Source organism: Callorhinchus milii, unplaced genomic scaffold (assembly GCF_018977255.1).
Source record: "Callorhinchus milii isolate IMCB2004 unplaced genomic scaffold, IMCB_Cmil_1.0 Scaffold1, whole genome shotgun sequence".
Lineage (NCBI taxonomy): Eukaryota > Metazoa > Chordata > Chondrichthyes > Chimaeriformes > Callorhinchidae > Callorhinchus > Callorhinchus milii.
The window spans coordinates 97,183,675-97,204,895 of record NW_024704742.1 but is presented as its reverse complement, the minus strand read 5'-3'; the positions used below and the strand labels follow the sequence as shown (position 1 = coordinate 97,204,895).

The following is a 21,221-nucleotide window of genomic DNA, read 5'->3' as shown; positions in this document are numbered from 1 at the left end:
AATTCATGGCTGCCCTTTAATTAATTGTGCTGATGTTTATTTATATACTTGTGTTGCTGCTTTACAGGGTTGATGTACATTATTGAGACACAGAAAGTGATCGACTTTAAAATAAACCTCATGTCTTCCTACGTAATTGTTCCACAGAATGGCCTTTTTGATAATTCTTCCAGCCTACTGATTTTAGATCTTGGTCATTTAAAGGTAAGTTTTGTAAGACGGGACAACAAAATCACTTCAGTATTTTATTTGTCTAAAATTATTGAATTAGAATTTGTATCTTATATGCACTGTTAAGTGTGACATCTACATCGGCATCCAATCTAAAATGAAAATCTTAAATGCTATATTAAGATATTTCACTAGCCTGGCTCAGCTGGTAACACTCTAACCTCTGAGTCAAATTGTGATTTTAAGCCCAAGTAAACTGACACTCCAATATAGCTCTGGAGGAGCACTGTATTAGAGGTTTAGGTGAGATTGAGGCTGATTGAGAAAGAAGCAGAGAGATGGAAAGAGGGGAGAGAGGGGGAGAGAAAGAGAATAAAGGAAGAGAGAGAAACAGAGAGCACAGAGAGAGAGGGGAAGTGAGTGTAGTGTTTCATGGTCTCAAAAAGGTATCCAACCCTCAGCAGCCAAAAGGTTGGAGCATGTGAAACAATCTTAGTAAGAGTTTATATTCTAATAAAACATTTTTGTTTTTAAATCTGTTTGGTTGTGCTATTTGTTGCCAGTGTGCCAGTACATGTTTTCTGCAGTACTGTGCAGTACTATATGGAGAGAATGGGCTAAACATGGATTAAACATGGTAAGGACACCTTACTTTAATGTCACCAGCCAGTACACTACTCATGTACTGTAGTTGTTATGTGTTAAGTCATATAAACTCTGACTTATATATAACTTTACATAAGTCATATATGATACAATTTATGCTAAGTTTGACGTAACTCATACTTTGTATAAGTCATGTTAAATGTATGGTCCTAAATGGTATGACTTATGTGAGTTTTACTGTATTTCTTTATTATTAAAATTTCAACATTTTGGTCTGTTGTCGTAACTATTTCGTACGTGTAGGTTGAACAAATAGCTTCTTGACTTAGTAATATTATGCAATCAGAAAATCTCTTGATTTTTGTTAGATGATGAGTAGAAGTCGTACAAATCTTCCACAACTTACAATTGGAGAGAGTGCTTTGGAAGATATAATGGCCAGAGCCTATGATACGTTCGACATGCAACTGAGTAGCATTCAGCTACTCTATGCTAAACCACGTATGTATCCATCCAAGTCTTCAAAATCTGCAAAATATTTTTCAGATATGTTTAAATTTCTTTCGTTCATGAAATTAATTCAGTGTGGTAGTAGTGCATTAACAGGGTTGAAATATTTACTCTTTAGAGAATACAGAAATTGGAGGTGTTTTCACTAGAACAGAGAGTTGAGGGGTGACCTGATAGAAGGGTTCCAAATTGAAGGGGTTTTAGTAACTAGGAAGATACTTACACTATTTAGTGGATAGGTAATTAATGGCCGTAAATTCAAGGTTGTTTCTAAAAAAAAACAGTGAGTAGAATATTTTTCCACAGAGAGTTATTCGGGCAAAGATTACCTTATATTAAAAGAGAAGTTCAAGTGAAAATCAATTCAAGGTTTTAAAAGTGAATTGGTGAAATGCTTGAAAATATTTTTTTTTTAAAAAGAGACAGGACAAGGGGATAGGAGTAAATCAATGACAATTTTTCAAAAGCCTAGACAGACACAATGGGTTAAGCGGCGTGCTATGCTGTAACATTTATGTTAGAACCAATGAAGTAGGTGTCAGCTTGGCTCAATTGAAAGGTGCTGAACAGTGGGGATCAGGAGTGTGGGGGGACAGAGTTGGGATGAGGGAGGGCAGAGATGTGCGAGGGCGTTCTGAGTGCTCCCGGCCCACCTCGTCCAGCACCTCGGGTAGGGCAGTCAGGAAATCTCGGGAGGCCGTGCTCGCTATGGGTTTTCTACGGTCAGCATAAAAAGCTCTGGCAATCCGCTGTGCATCGGCCTACTCCGCGTACACCAAGCCTGTTTCGTCCCTCAGCACACTGATCACAGAACTGCTTCTGCTCGCTTTCTGAAATAAGAAACGTGAGCACGTCTCGTCCTGTTCTATCGTATGCCACTGGAGCTGAAGATGACCTTGGAAGCCTCAGAGGCAAAGTTATTCTGAATTTTGTAGTATTAAATATATTATCCTTTTGGCATTTCTATTTAGATGAGAACTGGAAGGAAGCTCGCAAAACAAAGCGTTCTTCTCTGCACATCTTGGAGCCCATGGATTTGAAACTAGAGTTCAGCAGAGCAATGGTGATTTCCGATGCAAGAATGCCAAAGTATGTATACGGTTATTAGTTGTGGAAAGTTAGATGCAGTTGTTATTAATGTGCTGGACAACATTAATTACAGAGTAAAATTGATGACATGTTTGAATATAAATTGATTGCACAAGACTATTTTCTGATGTGCCAGATTTGCAAGTTGACTCTTGACAGTTAACAAGCTTTTTGACTTTTTACTAAGTACAGTAAAATGTACTGTCTTTGAATCTTGTATGGTGATGTTGATATTCTACTCAATATTCTAGTTTTTAGAAAATATAAAACCAATGTGGAATTAAACATAAGTTATAACATAAATTGCCATAATTGGTTCTTTGAAAATCAGTTTGATCAATCCAGCTTTTAGCTGAATTGCTGAATGGTGATTCCTTAGCTGGCTATCTTGATAAGGTCAGTGAGCAAAACAAACTGCAAGCCTTTATTTGTAAATCAGATGTCACAATTAACATAATTAATCCTTTTTCAAATATCACATTTTAGACCCAATTTTTCCCACACTGTCTGTACCAAATCCAGATTTGTTTCTCATTTACTATTCACTGTATTATACATTTGAATTTAAATACATTCAAATTATGGAAATGGGATAAAACATAAAAGGACTGCTGTTTCCACTGATAGGGAGTCGGTGATGAGGGAACATAATTGTAAGATAGCTGCAAGAACAGCGAAAGGAGAACTTAGGAGGAATTTTTTCATTCAAAGAGTAGTTGGGATGTGTAACTCCCTCCTGAGTAGGTGGAGTCCTTTGTCGTTTTCAAGAGAGAAGTCTATAGGCATATGAAGGAGAGGAACTTAAGGTATACAGGGATAAGGTGGGGTGATGGGAATTGAATTGATCTCCTTGCTCTGTGAGCCAGTGTGAATTTGTGGGCTGAATAGCCTCCTGTGCTTCAGATTTCTGTTTCTAAGCAATTTACCAGCTAATCTCTCACTAGAACTTGAGGCATCCCTTATTTCCATTCCATGGCCCTACCTCATTTTTACTGCTTTCCTAACCCTTTGTGTTCGTATCTCAATAATTCATTCTCTTACTAGCTACATCAGTATCTACACTTACATTGATAATAGCTTTTATTCTCTTCCGTGCTTGTTATCTTTTTTTATTTCTTCATTTTTTACTTTACCATGTTTTCAGTCTACTTTCTTTGTTGGTGTACTTTCCCTTCTTCCCTCACTCTATCCTGTCAAATCCTTTATCTTTCAAATGTTAGTTAAGAGTTAACTGGCGGCAATTGTTAGTAGTATACATTTAAGAAGCACTGACCTTTTCAGTATTGAAGTCAGCATAACAGCTTCACAGAATATATTGTAAAGTGTATTTTGCAGGTGAAGCATGGCAGCCAATTGCGCACAGCAGTGTCCCACAACCGGTTGTGGATTGAAGTCATTATTACGCAGGGCACTTGGTGACTCAGCATTGAAAAGGAATACCTAATTTGTAGATTCTTTTTTCTTTGAACATAGCATCCTCTACACACTGTGTTCAACAGAACAGGGTTTTAAAACATAAAAGGCCTGATTTTCTTTGAATTGTTTTTGATGTCTGTGCTTGCGGAAGAAAAAACTGTTTTGATTTAACGTGCGTAAATGTCGATCGAAGAAGAAAGTCTTCAGGTGTGATTTAAATAGGGGCAAGATGGAAGGATTGAGACTAGGAGTTCCAGAGGTTCAGGGCATAGTGGCTGAAAGTACAGTTGCTGATTGTGGACAAGGGATGTGCAAAAGACCTGTGTCAACTGATGAAGGCTATGGAATGGGAGGTAAACAGATTGGAGAGGTTCCAGGAAGTGAAGAGATTTGACAGGGAATCAGAATGTTGTGGGTTCAAATCCCACATCGAGACTTAGAACTCATATACTCTAGGCTGATACTTCAGTGCAGTGTCAGGGTGTGCTGCATTTTTGGAAGTGCTTTCCTTTAGATAAGATGTTAAGCTGAGGTCTCGTCTGCCTGTTCAGGTGGATGTTAAAGATCCAATGACACTTTGAAAAGAGAAGGGAGTTTCTCCCGCTGTCCTGACCAACAATCCCCAATAAAATTGGTCATTCATTTTGTGGCTGTTTGTGCGACATTGCTGTGCGCAAATTGCCTGTTGTTGCAACTTGCCTCTGTATCCTGTGAAGCTCTTTAACAAATCCTTCCAACATGAACGGCAGTACACCAAATGTAAGGATCAAAATATATGGTCTTTGTTAGTTAGGGGAGGAATCTAGAGGTGAATGTATGAATGTATTAAGCCATGGTCAGGCCCTGTCTGGAGTACTGTGTGCATTCTGGTCATTTTACTCTTTGGAAGGATATCATTGAATTTGAGAAGGTGCCGAGGCAAGCAATCAGGTGGTTCTGAAGATCAAGAAATTAAGTTACAATGAAGGGTTAAGGAAATAGGATTTGTCCTCTTTGGGAAGTTAATTAGAATCATAGGAAGAGATCACTCAACCCATTCAACTCCTGTGCGCAATCGGCTGCTGCGTTTCGCCCACACAATACACAGTCAATTCACTTTACAATATATTCTGTGAAGCGCTTTGAGACTAGAACATGATAAAGCGCTGTATCAAATGCAAGGATTATTTTTGTTATTCAGTCTAAGAAACTTCAAGATGAATGAGTTTTTAAGATACTGAAAGGTTTTAACAAAATTGCTAACAGTATTGTATAGGCTAAATGTTCACTATCAAAAGGTTAGATATTATGGAGTTAATATATAATAAAAAGCAAATTGAAAGTAACATTTTTATTCAAAAGCTCGTCAACTTGTGGTATAAGTTGACAGGAAAGATCTTTGAAAATAGATAGATGTTCAAGAGCAATTTGATATATTTATGCAGAGTCGATGGATTGTGTCACATAGGTAAGTGGAGTTGAGAATCAAAAAAGAACAGGAATTTTGAAACCAAACACTTTTTCCCCCCCATTTCCAAATATTCTTATGTTCTTAGCTGATGCTCAGTATGAAAAGTAAAGCAAGTGGCTGTGATCCTGGTTATTTTCAGAAAATACTTTTAGATGTTCTTTATTATTGTTTGACATAAATGTAAACAAGCATTCTAAGGTTACCAAAAATATTCTAAAATATACTTAAACCTAGATTTGTTTCCCAATTCAAAATAGCTATTTTCCAAGTTGAATCTATACTGAAGGTGTAATACAGTTCTTTTACTTTTTTTAAAATAGATTTAAACTCTATGGTGGATTTTCTTTACTTTCATTTTGTATCTCGGATGAAAAATTTACAGCGGTTTTAAGCTTAATTGACAGTATTCCTACACCAGAAAAGCAACCATCACCAACTGTAAAAACACTTCAGGTATGGTTAAATCAATAGATTTAAAATGGAAATTATATTGGGATGTTGTAAAATGTTTTCTTTTCATATTCAGAGACAATATGATTAATTGTTTAATCTTACACATTTGAACTAGTTTTTAAACCAGAAATATAATGTTAAGTTAATTTTAAATTAATACCCTTTTGTAATCGGATGATGGTCTGGATATCAGTTATTCCTAGGGTGGGTTATTTTAAGGATATGATTTCACTAGAAAGTGCAATTCTGAAGTAAACTAGAGGCTCATATCATGTTCCACTTTATTTGACATAATTTAATTGTAACTTGTTTGTTTAGGTTCACAAATCGCCTCCTAATATGACACCTCGGTCTGTACAGAGGGCATCAATACGAAATGTGTACTCTTCTCTTATAAGTGTTGCAGGTGAGATTTTCTGAAATATATTATTTCTGGAATATTGCTATCCATTTTATGTAAATCTACAGTAGGATTCTGCCTGTACAAAATTACTGTTTTTTATTTAAATTTATCTTTCAGTTTACATAATTGGTTCTCTTGGTTCTCAGCAAGTTATGTTATTAATTTGTTTTTTTGCTACTCCGTGTTTTTAATTCATATGTTGATGAATACTGATTTGCAATTATACTTATAATTATTATGCAGTTGGAGTATTTGGGATGAACTGAAATCAGTCTGATAAATATCTGCTTTTGGTTTTTAAATTTCACAATATCAGGAATTGGCAACTAATATAAATTGACTTAATTAGTTGATAGTCAATTGAAGTCATCTCTGAAAACAAGTTAATCACTTAACTCATTTAAATGTGTTTAATTGATCCTTCAGTGTTATTGTGAACTTTACCCATGTTCATTTCCCAAGAGAAGATTCTGCAATTCCTCACCCTGTTGTTGAAGCTCATTAACTTCCAAGTGTGTATTCATAATGTTAGCACACCAAAAACAATAAATATTTGAACATTCATACCCTAACCAATTGTATGGTTTTGTGAATCCACCTCCCATTATACTTACATTTTCAACCTACTGAGGTTTAAAAATGTTTTGGTCAACCGGAATCTTGACATGTGAGGAAACCAAACACCATCCCTAAGAGTATCCAAACCAGACAGAGTTCTACAGTAATATTTGCCAATTATACATGAAAATTTTCCTATATCTGAAATAGAATGCACACCATCTCCCTGGAGGGACACATTTGCCAAATTGTGTAGAGTATTTGGTGTAGATTGGCAAAAAGCCAATGCTTGGAGGGCCCAGAACATTTATTGGAGTACTGCTGGAATTTAACTCGCTAAAACCATACATATTGTCATTGAAATCACTGTCTTGACAAGGTTCCCACTGCTTGTCCAGCTAGGACCGTCCTATCATTAGGGCTTTGGCTTGTGGAGTTAACAACAACAACCACAAGATTCCATTTATTGAGCGCCTTACACGTCGGGAGGACGTCCTAAGGCGCTGTACAGTTGGGTCAGGACCTGAGCATTGGGGGAAATGGTCAGGGTGAAGGGAGGGAGCGAGGAGGGGGGAGAGAGTCGAGAGGGGAGCTGAAGGCACGGTCAAAGAGAAAGGTCTTGAGACCGGCCTTGAAGGAGGAAAGGGAGGAAGCGGGGAAGGCACTGGGGGATAGAGTTCCAGAGCCTAAGGGCTGAGAGGCTGAAGGCCCGACCACCGATGGTAGGGCGGTTGGGGTGGGGGATGTGGAGCAGACCGGAGCCAGAGGAACGGAGGGTATGGGCAGGTAGGTAGGGGGATAGTAGGTCGGAGAGGTAGGAGGGAGCAAGGCCGTGAATGGCCTTGTAGGTGAGGATGAGGATCTTGAATTTGATCCTCTGGGGGATGGGGAGCCAGTGGAGGCGAGCGAGGGTGGGAGTGATGTGGTCACAAGCTCAGGGGGAAGAACTCTTGCCCCTCCAAGTGAGGCCGATGAGCTAGGCTGGCTGGTCTGACATCAGCAGTGCCCTACATTAAGACACACTTGTGCTCTTCAACTTGTCCTTTTACTCCTTTTGTTCTTCCTCAATATTTTCAGTTTACATCATTGATCATGCCAGAGCTCTTTCGTGTGCATTTTAATGAGATGAGTTCAGTTCTGTTATCTGTTTTGACACTTAATATTGATTGGGAGTCAGGTGGCAGTTTCTATATGTTTACTTTCTTCATTGTTTTTGTCACTATATGTCACCCTAAATCCTGTCTCATGCTTTTCCGTGACATGAGCTGGAATATATCACGCAATCTATTTTAATTGGTAGTATGAACTTTTACTATTTTCTGAAAATCTGTTAATAATGTTTTAAAATTTCATGCTCAGCTTCCATAGAATCAGAAGAAGAATTCTTTGATGCTCCAAGCTCACCTACAGAAGATTCGCCATTTTTCCTTGCAAGAAATGAGTCATTCAAAAGGGTAAACACTATGCAACAAAAGCAGCTGAAAAAACAAGAATCTATGAAAAATATGACTGAATTTCAAATGGAATTCGAAATAACGAAGGTAATTTATTTGCCCTTTTCTGGTTAACCAGTTGTTATGTTTCATGATAATTTGCTGTATTCCGTTGAAAAACTTGTTAAACATTTATGTGGGAAAATTATTCAAGTTTGAACTCTATCCTTTAATTACAGTGCATTATAATTATATAAAATTAAGTACAGTGCTGCCTTATTTATAACGTGATGCTTGGTATACCTGGGTTAAATATAATGCAAAATTACGTTTGTATAGCGCCTTTCACTTTGGCAGAACGTCCCAAGATGCTGGACAGTCAGAGATCTGAATTTCAGGGACCGTTTGTGGAGACAAAGTAAAGCTTAATAGTGGGTTTTACAATGCACACAATTGGCACAGTTCCCAAGCTAAAAGCAAAATGACCAACTTCTGGGACAGGTGTCACTGCAACATTAATTTTTATTTTCTGTGCATGCTCAAAATAGGAAGTGATGTCAATGACAACCTGATCACCTGGAAGTCTGCTTTTTTTAACATGAGATCCACACTGCAATAGCACTATAAGTGTGTTTTTATGTGCCCCTCTCTCTTTCTCACTCTACTTGATTTTCTGTGCATCTGTAGTTTTTTATCTGTCTATATGGTCGTTCGAATTTCTCTGCCTATCTATCCTCTCACTTTACAATACATTCTGTGAAGCGCTTTGAGATGTCTCAGAAGACATGATAAGGCTCTAAATCAAATGCATTGATTATTATTATTAATACAACAATACATCTTGGCAAACGGTTTCTCCTCCCTCCTCCGCAGGTACCACAAGGCTTCATCCTTACCCCCCTTCTTTTCCAAATCTACAAGCTCCCTCTCGGCGATGTCATCCGCAGACATGGGGTCAACTTCCAAATGTATGTGGATGACACCCAAATCTACTCCTCCTTCTCCAGCTGCGACTCCCAGTGCGTTGATGTCCTGTCAGCTTGTCTGACGGACATCAAGGCCTGGATGAGCGCAAATTTCTTGCAGCTGAATGTCAGCAAGACGGACACCATACTCATTGGCTCCCGTCAACATCTTCTCTCCTCAACCTTCCTAGGGCTCTCCCTCAATCTCACCGAACTTGCGCAACTTAGGCTTTCGGTTTGATCCCCAGCTTTCCTTTCTACTCCACATCCGTTTCCTGACCAGGAATGTTTTTTACACCTCTGTCACGTTGCCCGCCTCCATCCGTACCTCACAATAAAAGCAGCCTAAACCATTGTCCACGCCTTTGTCACTTCCCAGCTGGACTATTCCAATGCCTTCCTCGCTGGTATCTCCATCTCTACAATAAACTAAATACAGCTAAACCTGGATTCTCACCTGCACAAAACTCCGTACCCCTATCACACCAGTCCTTGCCAGGCTCCACTGGCTCCCAATTACTGTACGATTTCAGGATCCTTTCACTCGTTTTCAAATCCCTTCATGCGCTCGCACCTCCCAACCTATCCGATTTGCTTACTCCCTCACCCAGTGCCTCCACTTGGCTGGCTCTGGCCTCCTGTTTGTCCCTCATCCCCGCCACTCCACCATCGGTGGCCATGCCTTCAGCCACTACGCCCTGGAACTCTCTCCCTCAATCCTGCCGCTTTGCTCCCTCCCTCTCACTTTCAAATCCTGCCTAAAGACCAAGGGGGAAGGGGGAGTATGTGTGTGAGAGATGGGTAAGAAAGGGGGAGTGACAGAGAGATTGGGAAAGTGTGTGAGAGAGAGAGTGAGGGGAGAGGAAGTGAATGTGAGGGGGAAAGAAAGAATCAGAGATTGAGAGTGGGTGGGCGAGAGTCGGTAGGTGAGAGGAGAGTGGGGGGGAAGTGGAATATGAGAGGGAAGAGAGTGAAGGGTGTGAGAAGTGGAGTGAACGTAATTATAGAGAGAGAGTGTGTGTGAGAGAGGGGGAGAGAAGGAGATAGCCTCCCCCTCTCCCTCTCTGTCGCCCCCCCCACCCCGTCCCCCGTCTCTCCCCCTCTGTCCACCAATTTATGTCTCTCTCCCCCCACCCTCTCTCTCCCCCTCTCACCTCCCCCGCACTCTCTCTCCTCCTCTCAACCCCCCCCCCGCACTCTCTCCTTCCCCCCCACCTCACGCGCTCTCACCTCCCCCCACACCCACGCGCTCTCTCCTCCCACCACCCCCGCGCGCTCTCTCCTCCCCCCACACCCACGCGCTATCTTCCCCCCCCCGCGCACTCTCACCCCCCCGCGCACTCTCACCCCCCCCGCGCACTCTCACCCCCCCCGCGCACTCTCACCCCCCCCCCGCGCACTCTCACCCCCCCTCGCGCACTCTCACCCCCCCCCCCCCCCCCCCACGCTCTTTCCTCCCCACTCTTCACTCTCTCACCTCAACCCTCTCTCTCCCAATTAGCCGTCTGATTCACTATGTGCAGCAGCCCTGTTCTGGGCTACAGGACAAACAACCCAATATCTCAGAAAGCGTTGGTCTTTGCAACAAGATTAATTTGATTTCTATATATTATTGTATATGGTTTGTGTTTTAATTTGTGTGTATTAACGTTTTGAAAAAAATCTATCCAGGTGTCAGTAGGAATCTGTCGTCACATGCATGATGGTGAAAACCCAGTGTTACTGTTGGAAATAACAGGATTGGGCACAGAACTAAAAATTCGAACATATGACATGACTGCAGTGATATTTTTGAAAGAGGTCTGTTTAACATGTCCGGAACACATAGGTAAGGTGAAAAGATGTTATGAGCAATTTTCTCTTTGTCAGACTGGATTGAAAGATATGCAAACCTTATTTTTATTGGAAAAAAAGTGAACAATGGTAAATGGATCATTGTAATGGAATATTATTATGAGGTAATCGTGGCTTTTGTCAGTCATGATTAATTGTTTGGATTTGTAAGTCTTTGTGCAATACTGCTGACTTGATGGTTGCAGATTCACAGAACAAGGAAAGAAAAAAACATTTTAATATTCGATATCTCTTCATACCTTCAACATCCAGCGGAAAACATAGCGTTCAACTGTTCCTTGATCAGCATCTTTAAATCTCTTTTCCCTGCTTAGTGTTTATTGTAACACGTTTACAAGTGTTTTATTATAATAGAACACTAAGGTGTTTTTTCACCATTAAGCCATCCATGGTCTTGCCCCCTCCTACCTCTCTGACCTGCTGACTATCTAACAACCTGCCCGCTCCCTCCGTTCATTGGGCTCCGGCCTGCTCCATGTATCCCGCCGTACCCATCCTACCATCGGTGGCCGGGCTTTCAGCCTCTCTGCCCCCACATTCTGGAACTCCATCCCATGGTCCCTTCGTCTCGCTTCCTCCCTTGCCTCCTTCAAGGCCGGTCTCAAGACCCTTCTCCTCGACCGTGCCTTTGGTCTCCCTCCCACCTCTCTGCCTCCCCTCACCCTTAGACCACCCCTCACCCATGCTCGGGCCCTGACACCGCTTTGAGCGCTTTGGGACATCCTCCTGACGTGAAAGGCGCTCTATAAATGTAATTTTGTTGTTGTTTCGAGAGGCATTATTTTTGTCCACAATTATAATTATTGTTGGATAACATGATTGAGACTTTGTAATCTGAATCTCAAACCTTTGTTTTAGATACTGAAAATAAACCAATTTATATTATCACAACATTGGACAACTTTGAGGATGATCTCCTTAGCATTGAATATACTAAGGTATGACACATTTTTTATGGAGCTTTATGAAAGAGTGTTTTTTTAAATATAGATAATGCTTTTCAACGTGTTTTTTTAGGCTGACAGAAATGGACCAGAGTTCAAAACCACTTACAGAAATACAGAGCAGCTAATAAAGGTAAAACTTGAACTGGAAATAAATAGCCTAAAATCCTACTTAATCTTAGTCTGTTACTTTTCCATAACATTTACATTGTTCAGAATTTTGGTAACATTTAAAATTCAATCTTAATTTGGAAGTCAAACATTACAGTTGTTATAGAAATAAAACTTAACTGAATTTCCATAAGTCCTAAATTTTAAGACAAAATGGTCTTGGAGGCTAAGAATAGATGGAATTTCAGGACCAACATTTAATTTGGCAAATAGATATTGGGTTCTACCAGATTCAGTTGGTAGCACTCTTTGCCCTGAGTCAGGAGGCTGTGGGATGAAGCCCCACACCAAGATCTTGAACTCACATAGCCGAGGCTGATACTCCAGTGCAGTGATGGGGAAGCGCCACATTGTTACCGTCCTTCGGATGAGACATTAAAACTGATGTCCTGTCTAACTATCCAGATGGACCTTAAAAATCCAATGGCACTATTCAAAAGGTAAGAGAGTTTCTCTCAGTGTCCTGGCCAACGCTCCCCCAAATAAAATTGGTTATTCACTTAAATTTAAAAAAATAATTCTTGCATTTGATTTAGTGTTTTCATGTCAGTCGGCCAACCGAAAGAGCTTCACAGAATTTACTATAAAGTGTAAATTTTATAGTATGTACATTTTATATCCAGGGTGACCATGAGGCCTTGAAGTGATGATACATCAAGAGTTTACTAGTTTATTTTGTGATGTTAAAATGTTTCTTCTTTGAATATATTTTTAAAAAGAAAATGTTTCAATAATTAGAATATGATGATATCAACTTGATAAGCATGAACTTGCAATGGCATCATATAATAATAATAATAATCCTTGCATTTGATATAGCACCTTATCACATCTTCAAGACACATCTTCACAGAATATCACATCTTCACAGAATATACTGTTCAGCGAATTGACTATATTTTGTAGGCGAAACGCGGCAGCCAATTGCGCACAGCAGTGTCCCACAAACAGTCGTTGATTGAGTGACCAATTATTATTTATTTTTTGGAAGGGATTATTACCCCTGGTAAAAAAAAAATCTACCAATTGACTAACAACTGGATTCCTACTTACTCCTAAGTAAACTGTGGAGTAAGGAAACTTGCCCAAGTTTTGCCCTACCCGGGAATCAAACCTAGGTCCTCTCGCTTGCGAGGCGAGTGCTCTAACCACTAAGCTACAGGACTTCATCCTTTTATGATGAATCTATGTATATTTTTATACTAGTTTATTATTTGTACAGTGATTTTGAAAACAGGTGTGCTTGTATACTTTTCTTGCAGAGCAAAGAATTTATTGGTCTAGTTATGCAGATTAATATAGTATAATATGGTAATCCTACATGCTTAAAGAGAGTTGCCGTGTACATAAAGGAGTTTATTTTTACCAATATCTTTACTAAAATAGGCATGGCTCCACTGAAATCACAATGGAATTTTTTTGGATCGTCAGAAAACTAGTAGCTTTAAATAGATTTAAATTTATTTACTTGCCTTTTGTTTAAGTAGTTAGATCATGTCTTCTGAAATAATTGATTATGAAATATTTGAATCAGAATGTATCAATGTATCAGAAATGCAAAAGTATTGGTCCTTTAACATTTTTCACTACAGATCAACTTTTCCTCATTGGATGCACATTTGCACACTGAAGCCCTTCTGAGTTCCATTAATTTCCTGAATTCACTTGTTCCGTCTTCGAAAATCAAGGCAGGTTTGGAAGAACCAGTTCGTACTATTGAGGAATCAAAGAAAGAAGACACTCTTCCAAGTAAAACGACACGTAAGACTTCTGTATCTCCTTTTTTTTCTCTGTTGTATTGTGCAATTTGAACTCTATAAAGCAGTGACTGATGCATCATTCACATGTTTTACAATCTTCCTGAAAACTCCTGACTCGTGCTGGAGTATGGGTTCATGTGTCCTAACAGTTTTTTTTCATAGACATACATTTTTAGAAATAGTTTTTTCTGATTCTGTTCATTTCCACATACCTAATGATACGAGACTGTGCACTAAAGACCAAAAACGCTATTTAAGGAATTTTTTTGAAAAAGATGCAAACCATCAACAAATAAGTTAAATAAATTCTTTGCATATGAAAGGTGGTAAAATGTTATGTCCAGTCAGTTTTTCCTCAGGAATTAACATAATTAAAAGACTAAAAATGCATTGTGATGAAACTCGAAGGATTAGACAAATTTAAGGCACTCAGTGAAATAGGATATGGACTGGATAGGGAAGCACATAACCTAGAAATAAATGAGGGTAAAACTGCTCATAACACCTATAAGGGAGAAATGCTTTAAAGCTGCGGTCTCCAACCAGATGGCGAGGTGGCCTCTCGCATGCTCAATAAAAAAGAAGCAGGAACAATATTTCTGCAGTTTTAACATTAAACTTTATATTTTTATTTCCAAGTGCATGAAATACTTGTGCATCTGGACTAAACATTTGTTTTCAATTGTACTAAATATTTATACAATTCTATCGCTCCTCCCTCTTGTGTTTTTGATCATGTTGGACAGCGCCACCTAGTGGCGATTGACCATTTGGGGACTCCTGCTTTAGAGCATCCAAATTGCTTTCGATCCTATAGAGTCCTGGATGGAGTAATCAGCCTTTTTTGAAGGAATATGTAAATTCTAAATAATCTTGAGTTCTTTGCGGAAATAACTAATTGGTATATGAATTATCCAGCGTTTATATTTTAGAAGGCATTTGATGAAGTTTCATATGTATTCTTTGCATTAATGGTAAATAATCTAGCTGAATTGGAACCTGTTTTTAGGCAGCAGAAGAAACAAAATTTAAATAATCCTGAGGGAGATAGTGAATCGTCAAGTTCCACAAGACTGTTTTAAGCTCCCTGATGTTGACACTATTTCTTCCTTTCAGTTTCCAAACCAGCTAAATTTGAAGATGTGATCAATCTTCATGTATTCGCAGAGTTGGCTTGTCTGAGAATTTTTATCCAAAATAAAATGAGAATAATTTCAGAAATCAGCATCGAAGGTAAATATTTTTATTTAATGGACATTACTGTTTTCATAGTCAACGCGGCACTTTTGTTGAAATAGAAAATAATTGTTCGTAACTTATAGATATGATTCAGCTTGCAGGTTCCGGATTTTATTCGGTATTCATTGGGTTTTCTGATTTTCTACGAATCGAAAATTAATTCCCATTGTTAAACATTTAAGCATGTGTAAAATGCAGAATGAATGAGAAAAGTTATCTAACTTGTAAAGTCTTCATTCTTTAATAAAGCTGGCTCCACACATTATGCTCCCACTTAGCCATCCCTGGATCCAGCATGTGATAATTAGGAGTAAAACAAAAACATTAAACTGCTGCTCCAGTGCATGTTTACACCTTTTTTTCCCCCTGTGGGCAATGACCAAATGCAGAGTGCCCAAAGTAAATCCTTTGGGTGTTGCTGTCCATGTCTTTACCAGAACCTGAACTCAATTATTGTGGTGTGTGAAACATGTATCTCTAAAGAATGGATAAGGTACAAGGTAGAATATATTTCTTTATTCCATATTCTGCTCAGCTACCAAAATATCTTGTGTTCAGAAGATGTATCTGAAGAATGAGTTACTTTGGTAAGTAATCCCTAAATCTTTGTGTGTTCAGCTTCAGTATTAATTTAATATTTGTTATAAATGTGTTTAAATAGGTCTTGATGCAGAGGTGATTCAGAAGAAGAAGGTGACAGAAGTGGTAGCAATTCTGAAAAATATTGTAGCTGTGGATTCAGATGAACGTGCTCTATATAGAAAGGTATTTAAATGTGCTTTACAAAAGCATGGCACATATTTCTCTACCCTTAATATTTTAGAATATCTGGGAATATATTACTATATGTCAGTAGCCATCCACAGACTGTTTGTAATCTAATTTTTGTATGACAATTTTTGTTCAAAAATGGCCTCTTTGCTGGGGGAAAAAAAACAATATTGTACCGACCCAGCTGCTACGTTTGCTCAGCCTGCTTCATAATAATAATAATAATAATAATAATGTCTCCTGCCCATCAGTGGCGGATGGACTTTCAGTTTATCTGGTTCCACTCTCTGGAACTCCATTCCAGAGTCTCTCTAGCTTGCCCCCTTCCTCACTTCTTTCAAAGTCTGTCTCAAGATCTTCCTCTTTGACCATGGCTTTGGTCATCATTTTCCTTCTTATCCCCTTTAGCTCGCATCCCCATCTTGGGTGTCAAGCCGGGATTGCCAAGGGACTTGGGCTGTCCTCCTGATAATGCACTATATAAATATAAACTTTTTTGTAATATAGCAATGTACTGTACCAATTGAGTAAATGCATTGTATATATGGACAATGTGCTAATTAAGTCAACTATCCTGGATGCTCTGGCCACTAAGCCCTTGCCCTCGGCTAACTTCTTCTGTTACATCTGGTCCCTAGCCAAAACCATTTTTCTTGATCTTCACCACTTTTCTGGCTTTGTCCCTATCCTATCCAATGATGCTGAAACCCCTATCTACCCAACCCTTTATCTCCAGTCTGGACTTCTCCATTGACCTCCTCACTGGCCTCCCCAGCTCAACAAGAAGTCCAAACTCACTCAAAATTTAGCTGCTCACACCCTTACCTACACTGAACTTCGTTTGCCTAGTTCTTAGCATACTCCACTGGGTTCCTAACTCACGCAAGATTGATTTCAAGATCCTCGCTCACCCTTACAAATTTCTACATGTGTTCGCTCCTCCCTATCTCTAACTTTCTCCATCCTCATTCTTCTATTCACTCCCTCCACTTGGCCAATTTAGATGAGCCCCTTACACATTGTGGCCAAGCAACAATGTCTCAACCATCTGGAACTTCCTTCCTAAATCCTTTCATTCACCTTTTCTTCATTTATCTTTAAAGGCTCCTGAAAATTTATTTCTGACTGTGCTTCCTGTCTCTCCATCCTTTATCCCTCCTCCGTGCTCCCTGTTCAGTGCCAGTTCAGGTGAATGGTAAAGATCCCATTGGCACTATTCGAAAATTGAAGTGAGTTTAATAATAATAATAATCCTTGCATTTGATATAGCGCTTTTCACGTCAGGAGGACCCTCCCAAAGCGCTTCACAGAATATACTGTGAAGTGAATTGACTATATTTGTGGGAGAACGCAGCAGCCAATTGCGCATAACAATGTCCCACAAACAGTCGTAGATTAAAAATGACCAATTTATTATTGATTTTTGTTTTGGAGGGATTATTATTAGGCTCTGTGTGGAGTAAGGAAACTTGCCCAAGGTTTCGCCCTGCCTGGAATTGAACTCAGGTCTCTCACTTGCAAAGCGAGTGCTCTAACCACTGAGCTACAGGACTCCAGTTTCTCTTGGTATTGTGGCCAACAATCTCCCAAATAAAATTGGTCATTCACTGCATAGCTCTTTGTGAGACACTGCTGGGCACAAATTGGCTGCTGTATTCACCCACAAAATACAGTCACTCCACTTTACAATACATTTCGTGAAGTACTTTGAGACATCTTCACAAAGAGAAAGGTGCTATACCAAATGCAAGGGTTATTATTTTTTATTTATTAAATTATTTATAAGTTATTTCTGCTTGGATTATCTGTAGTGGAAAATGGGCAGAAGTTCTCCACAAATTTGAATTTGTCTGGTACCAAACAGTAATGCTGTAATTTACTGTTCCACTCAGCTACTATTTTAATGAGTATTCTTGCATTTAATTGACAATTTATTTCCTTATTTTCAGGCTGTATCAATTACTGGGAAAGAGGTGTTCAACTTTAAAATGATCTCTCATGTGGATGCAACACAAGGTGCTACCTACACTGATATGAATGCCGTTGACAGTTATATCAAATTGACAGTTGGCTGCATTCAAGTTATCTTTGTGAAGAAGTTTATCTCTTCTGTTTTGGTAAGGGTTTCTTCAAGATTTATTTATAAAATATCCAGAAATCTATTGCTACAGTTAAAGGGTTTAAATAGAATAAGCAAAACCTTTGTATGGAATGCCAGCACCAATATGGAGAAATCGTATACGAGGTATAATATTCAAATGTGGCTAAGTAGAGTCGGTGAGCTGTAATTACATTTTAGAGACTGGTGCAAACTTTTGTTTTGTAAAATAATTAAGTGAAATTGACATCCTGAAACTATTATTTTAAAAAATTGCAATCTGCAGTGGGTTCTTCCGCATGTTGATTGTATATGTGGGAGATAATAGTAGATTGGACAACAACCGTTAGGTTTCCTCTAAATGGTGTGACATTTGTTATAAAAACAATTCTGATATTGGGCACAATCATCCTATATGTTTGCAGATGATCCATCTTCACATGATTACGTGTTAGTTGTCTCCATATTTCTCTATTCTTCTCTTGAGGCATTTGACTTTTATTCCACTGGGATATGGTTTCATGGACTTCAAGCACCTTACCCGAATGATCATTTTATTTGACTATTCTATCTGAGTCAGATTCTGCTCTCATCCAACATCAACATGTGTGTGCCTTCCAGCAGTGATTTCTACATAGCAAACAGGAGCAAAAATCCTGATTCAATTTATTTTTTCCAATATTAAAATGCAAAGGCAAATGGTAACATTGCAACTGTTGCTGAGATTCATTAATTCATCACGAGACCAAAATGTATAACTTAGTAGTCAGCACAGCCCTCTTTATCTACTGGACTACCGAGTAGTTTCCATCTTCATTCTAAATCCATTAACTATTAAATGCTTGATTACATTTGTCTTTAAAAGCTCTTGAAAATCTATTTCTTTAACTGTGCCTCCCGTTACCTCCCTCCTTACTCCTTCAACCTTGCTGTTCATTGTCCTGTCTGCTAGTTCATGGATGTTAAAGATCCCATTGGGGGGACTATTTGAAAATTGATGTGAGTTGAAAAATTGAAGGAAAATGTTGGAACATGGAATAATATTTAGCTCTCAACCAGAAAGGTCCTTAATGCTTTTGGATGTATATTGATTATTCTGTACAGTGTAAAACATTCACTTCTTTGCTTAGGATTTTATCAATATTTTCCAAGCTGGAAAAGAAGCAGTTACTGAGGCAACTGTCCATGCAGCAGAAAAGGCTGCTTCGGGGGTGAAGGATCTTGCAGAGCGGAGCACCCGAATGTCACTTGACGTTCATATCAAAGCACCTGTTGTTGTCATACCACAGTCTCCAGTTTCCAAAAATGTTGTTGTTGCAGATTTTGGTCTCATCACTGTTCAAAACAGCTTCTCAATCGTTGAACTAAAATCTGTCATGAGTGTTCCACCTGTGGTTGACACTATGAAAGTTAAGCTGAGTGAACTGAAACTATACAGGTAAAGAAATGTTGCGTATTTTCTTAATGTATGTGAATATATATCAAGTATAATAATCGTCCCTTTAACATATATCAATGGTTCCTTCTCCCCTTATAAAAGGAACGCCTTACATAGCTATCTGACGTTTCACGTCAAAACCATTCTATATTGTTTCATGAGAAGCGTAAGGTTTGAGGTATTGGGTGTTTATTTTCTGTTCAATAAATACATTCAAGTAATGCACAATCTACTTTCTAGATCTACAATAATTAACATAAATTTGGGTTTATTAATTATAAGTTTGTTTAAACTTTATTTTTAGTTGTTTATAATCCCTTGAAAACCCCCCCCTAAAAAAATTGGTCATTTTCAATCTACGACTATTTGTGGGACATTGCTGTGCGCAATTGGCTACTGCGTTCGCCCTCAAATATACAGTCAATTCACTTTACAGTGTGTTCTGTGAAGCGCTTTGGGACGTCCTCCTGACGTGAAAAGCGCTATAACAAATGCAAGGATTATTATTATTAAGATTAAACAACTTAAATGTCCTTTTAAAGCAATTGATAGCAATTGAGCATCCATAATAATTTCCTTCGTATTAAAGCCAGAGGACTGAATATAAACTTAACTAAGTTACATTTACAAATTATGCTGGGAACTGAGCTGCTTGTGCTGCCATCTGTGTATCTATTAGAGAAGAAATTAACTAATACGATGGTATTCACATCTATACCTTTGTATTGAAGATCACATCTAACTCTTCTACAAAAAGTGAATGCATAGGTTTTTTAAGAAATTTTTTGTAAATACAGTAAAACTTGTATAATTGACTAAGTCGTACATTCACCCGAGTCGCATTCAATTTCCTGTCAAAGCCACTTTTGACTTCTTTGCACTGCTCATATTAATCACCTCCTAACTTGTAAAGCCACTTCCCATACCCTCAGTTACTCCCGCACTTAACGGCCTCTTTGAATCACGGGAAATGACGTTCTGACCCGTCAATGCGTGCACACTTAACCGGCTGGCGACATTGAATCGTCGAAAACGTTGTCTTGTTCTATGGAAGCATGTGCAGTACAACTTCATTTCCTATTATTCATTGCAATTCCACGCTAGCTAGTAAGTACGCAGTGCAGTGATGGCTCAAGACTCATTGATGGCTCAGTTTATTTAGAATGTAACCGTGCATTAGCTTCACCTGCCTGTGAAATCAAGAGGGAATTAACTATCTAAAATGGAGTAATTTGGATGTGTATGGGAAGGCAGATAGAATTGGGCTGAATAGATTGCCATTTCAAAGAGCCAGTACAGATACGATGGATCGAATGGCCTTTTTTCTATGCTGTAAATTTCTGTCATTCTAAGAATACAATGTTATTTTATCAGGACAGTATTCCATAATAAGGCTTTTCGTTCTGAAGTTCATATGCTCCAGCCTGTAAATCTGATAGTCATTATAAAACGCAATTTGGCTGCTACCTGGTACCATGAGATGCCTGATATTGAGATCACCGGGATCCTGAAACCCATGAGTGTAAGTACTTTTTTTAAAAAAGTAACCTTGAAGTAAATTTCAGAACAATGTGAAGGAAACGTATGTTACCAGGTAGTTTTGAAACTGGTTGAAACAATCCTGTTAACAAAGCCCACTTTATACTGCTAAATGCAATTACTGTAGTTATTTTTTCCAGATAGCTAATTTAATATTTCCTGCTCTGAAATCCCATACTGGAGCCTGAAGCAATTAATAAATTGATGTTAAAGAGCTAGGCATTGTTTAAAAGTGTTGAGTAGTCAATTGGATTGCTCAAAAACATTTAAATTATTGTTTTGGAACAGATTATTTTTTATTGCAGTAGTGAAACCTTGTTAACCTGATGAAACCACTTCATTAGGGTGTTTCA

The 21,221-nt window shown here is 38.7% G+C and overlaps 1 protein-coding gene across 1 annotated transcript in view; it reads left to right on the top strand.

Annotated features, from left to right (window-relative positions):
* vps13a (vacuolar protein sorting 13 homolog A) overlaps window positions 1–21,221 on the top strand; it is a 124,650-nt gene that overhangs the window by 42,425 nt on the left and 61,004 nt on the right. Inside the window, exons 20-34 of the mRNA XM_007904924.2 lie at window positions 68–204; window positions 1,146–1,278; window positions 2,259–2,376; window positions 5,563–5,695; window positions 6,014–6,101; window positions 8,016–8,197; window positions 10,726–10,882; window positions 11,767–11,846; window positions 11,926–11,985; window positions 13,616–13,784; window positions 14,900–15,016; window positions 15,684–15,787; window positions 17,743–17,910; window positions 19,022–19,329; window positions 20,704–20,851. Coding sequence (XP_007903115.2) covers window positions 68–204; window positions 1,146–1,278; window positions 2,259–2,376; window positions 5,563–5,695; window positions 6,014–6,101; window positions 8,016–8,197; window positions 10,726–10,882; window positions 11,767–11,846; window positions 11,926–11,985; window positions 13,616–13,784; window positions 14,900–15,016; window positions 15,684–15,787; window positions 17,743–17,910; window positions 19,022–19,329; window positions 20,704–20,851 — 2,102 coding nt within the window. The remainder of the gene's footprint in view (window positions 1–67; window positions 205–1,145; window positions 1,279–2,258; window positions 2,377–5,562; window positions 5,696–6,013; window positions 6,102–8,015; window positions 8,198–10,725; window positions 10,883–11,766; window positions 11,847–11,925; window positions 11,986–13,615; window positions 13,785–14,899; window positions 15,017–15,683; window positions 15,788–17,742; window positions 17,911–19,021; window positions 19,330–20,703; window positions 20,852–21,221) is intronic.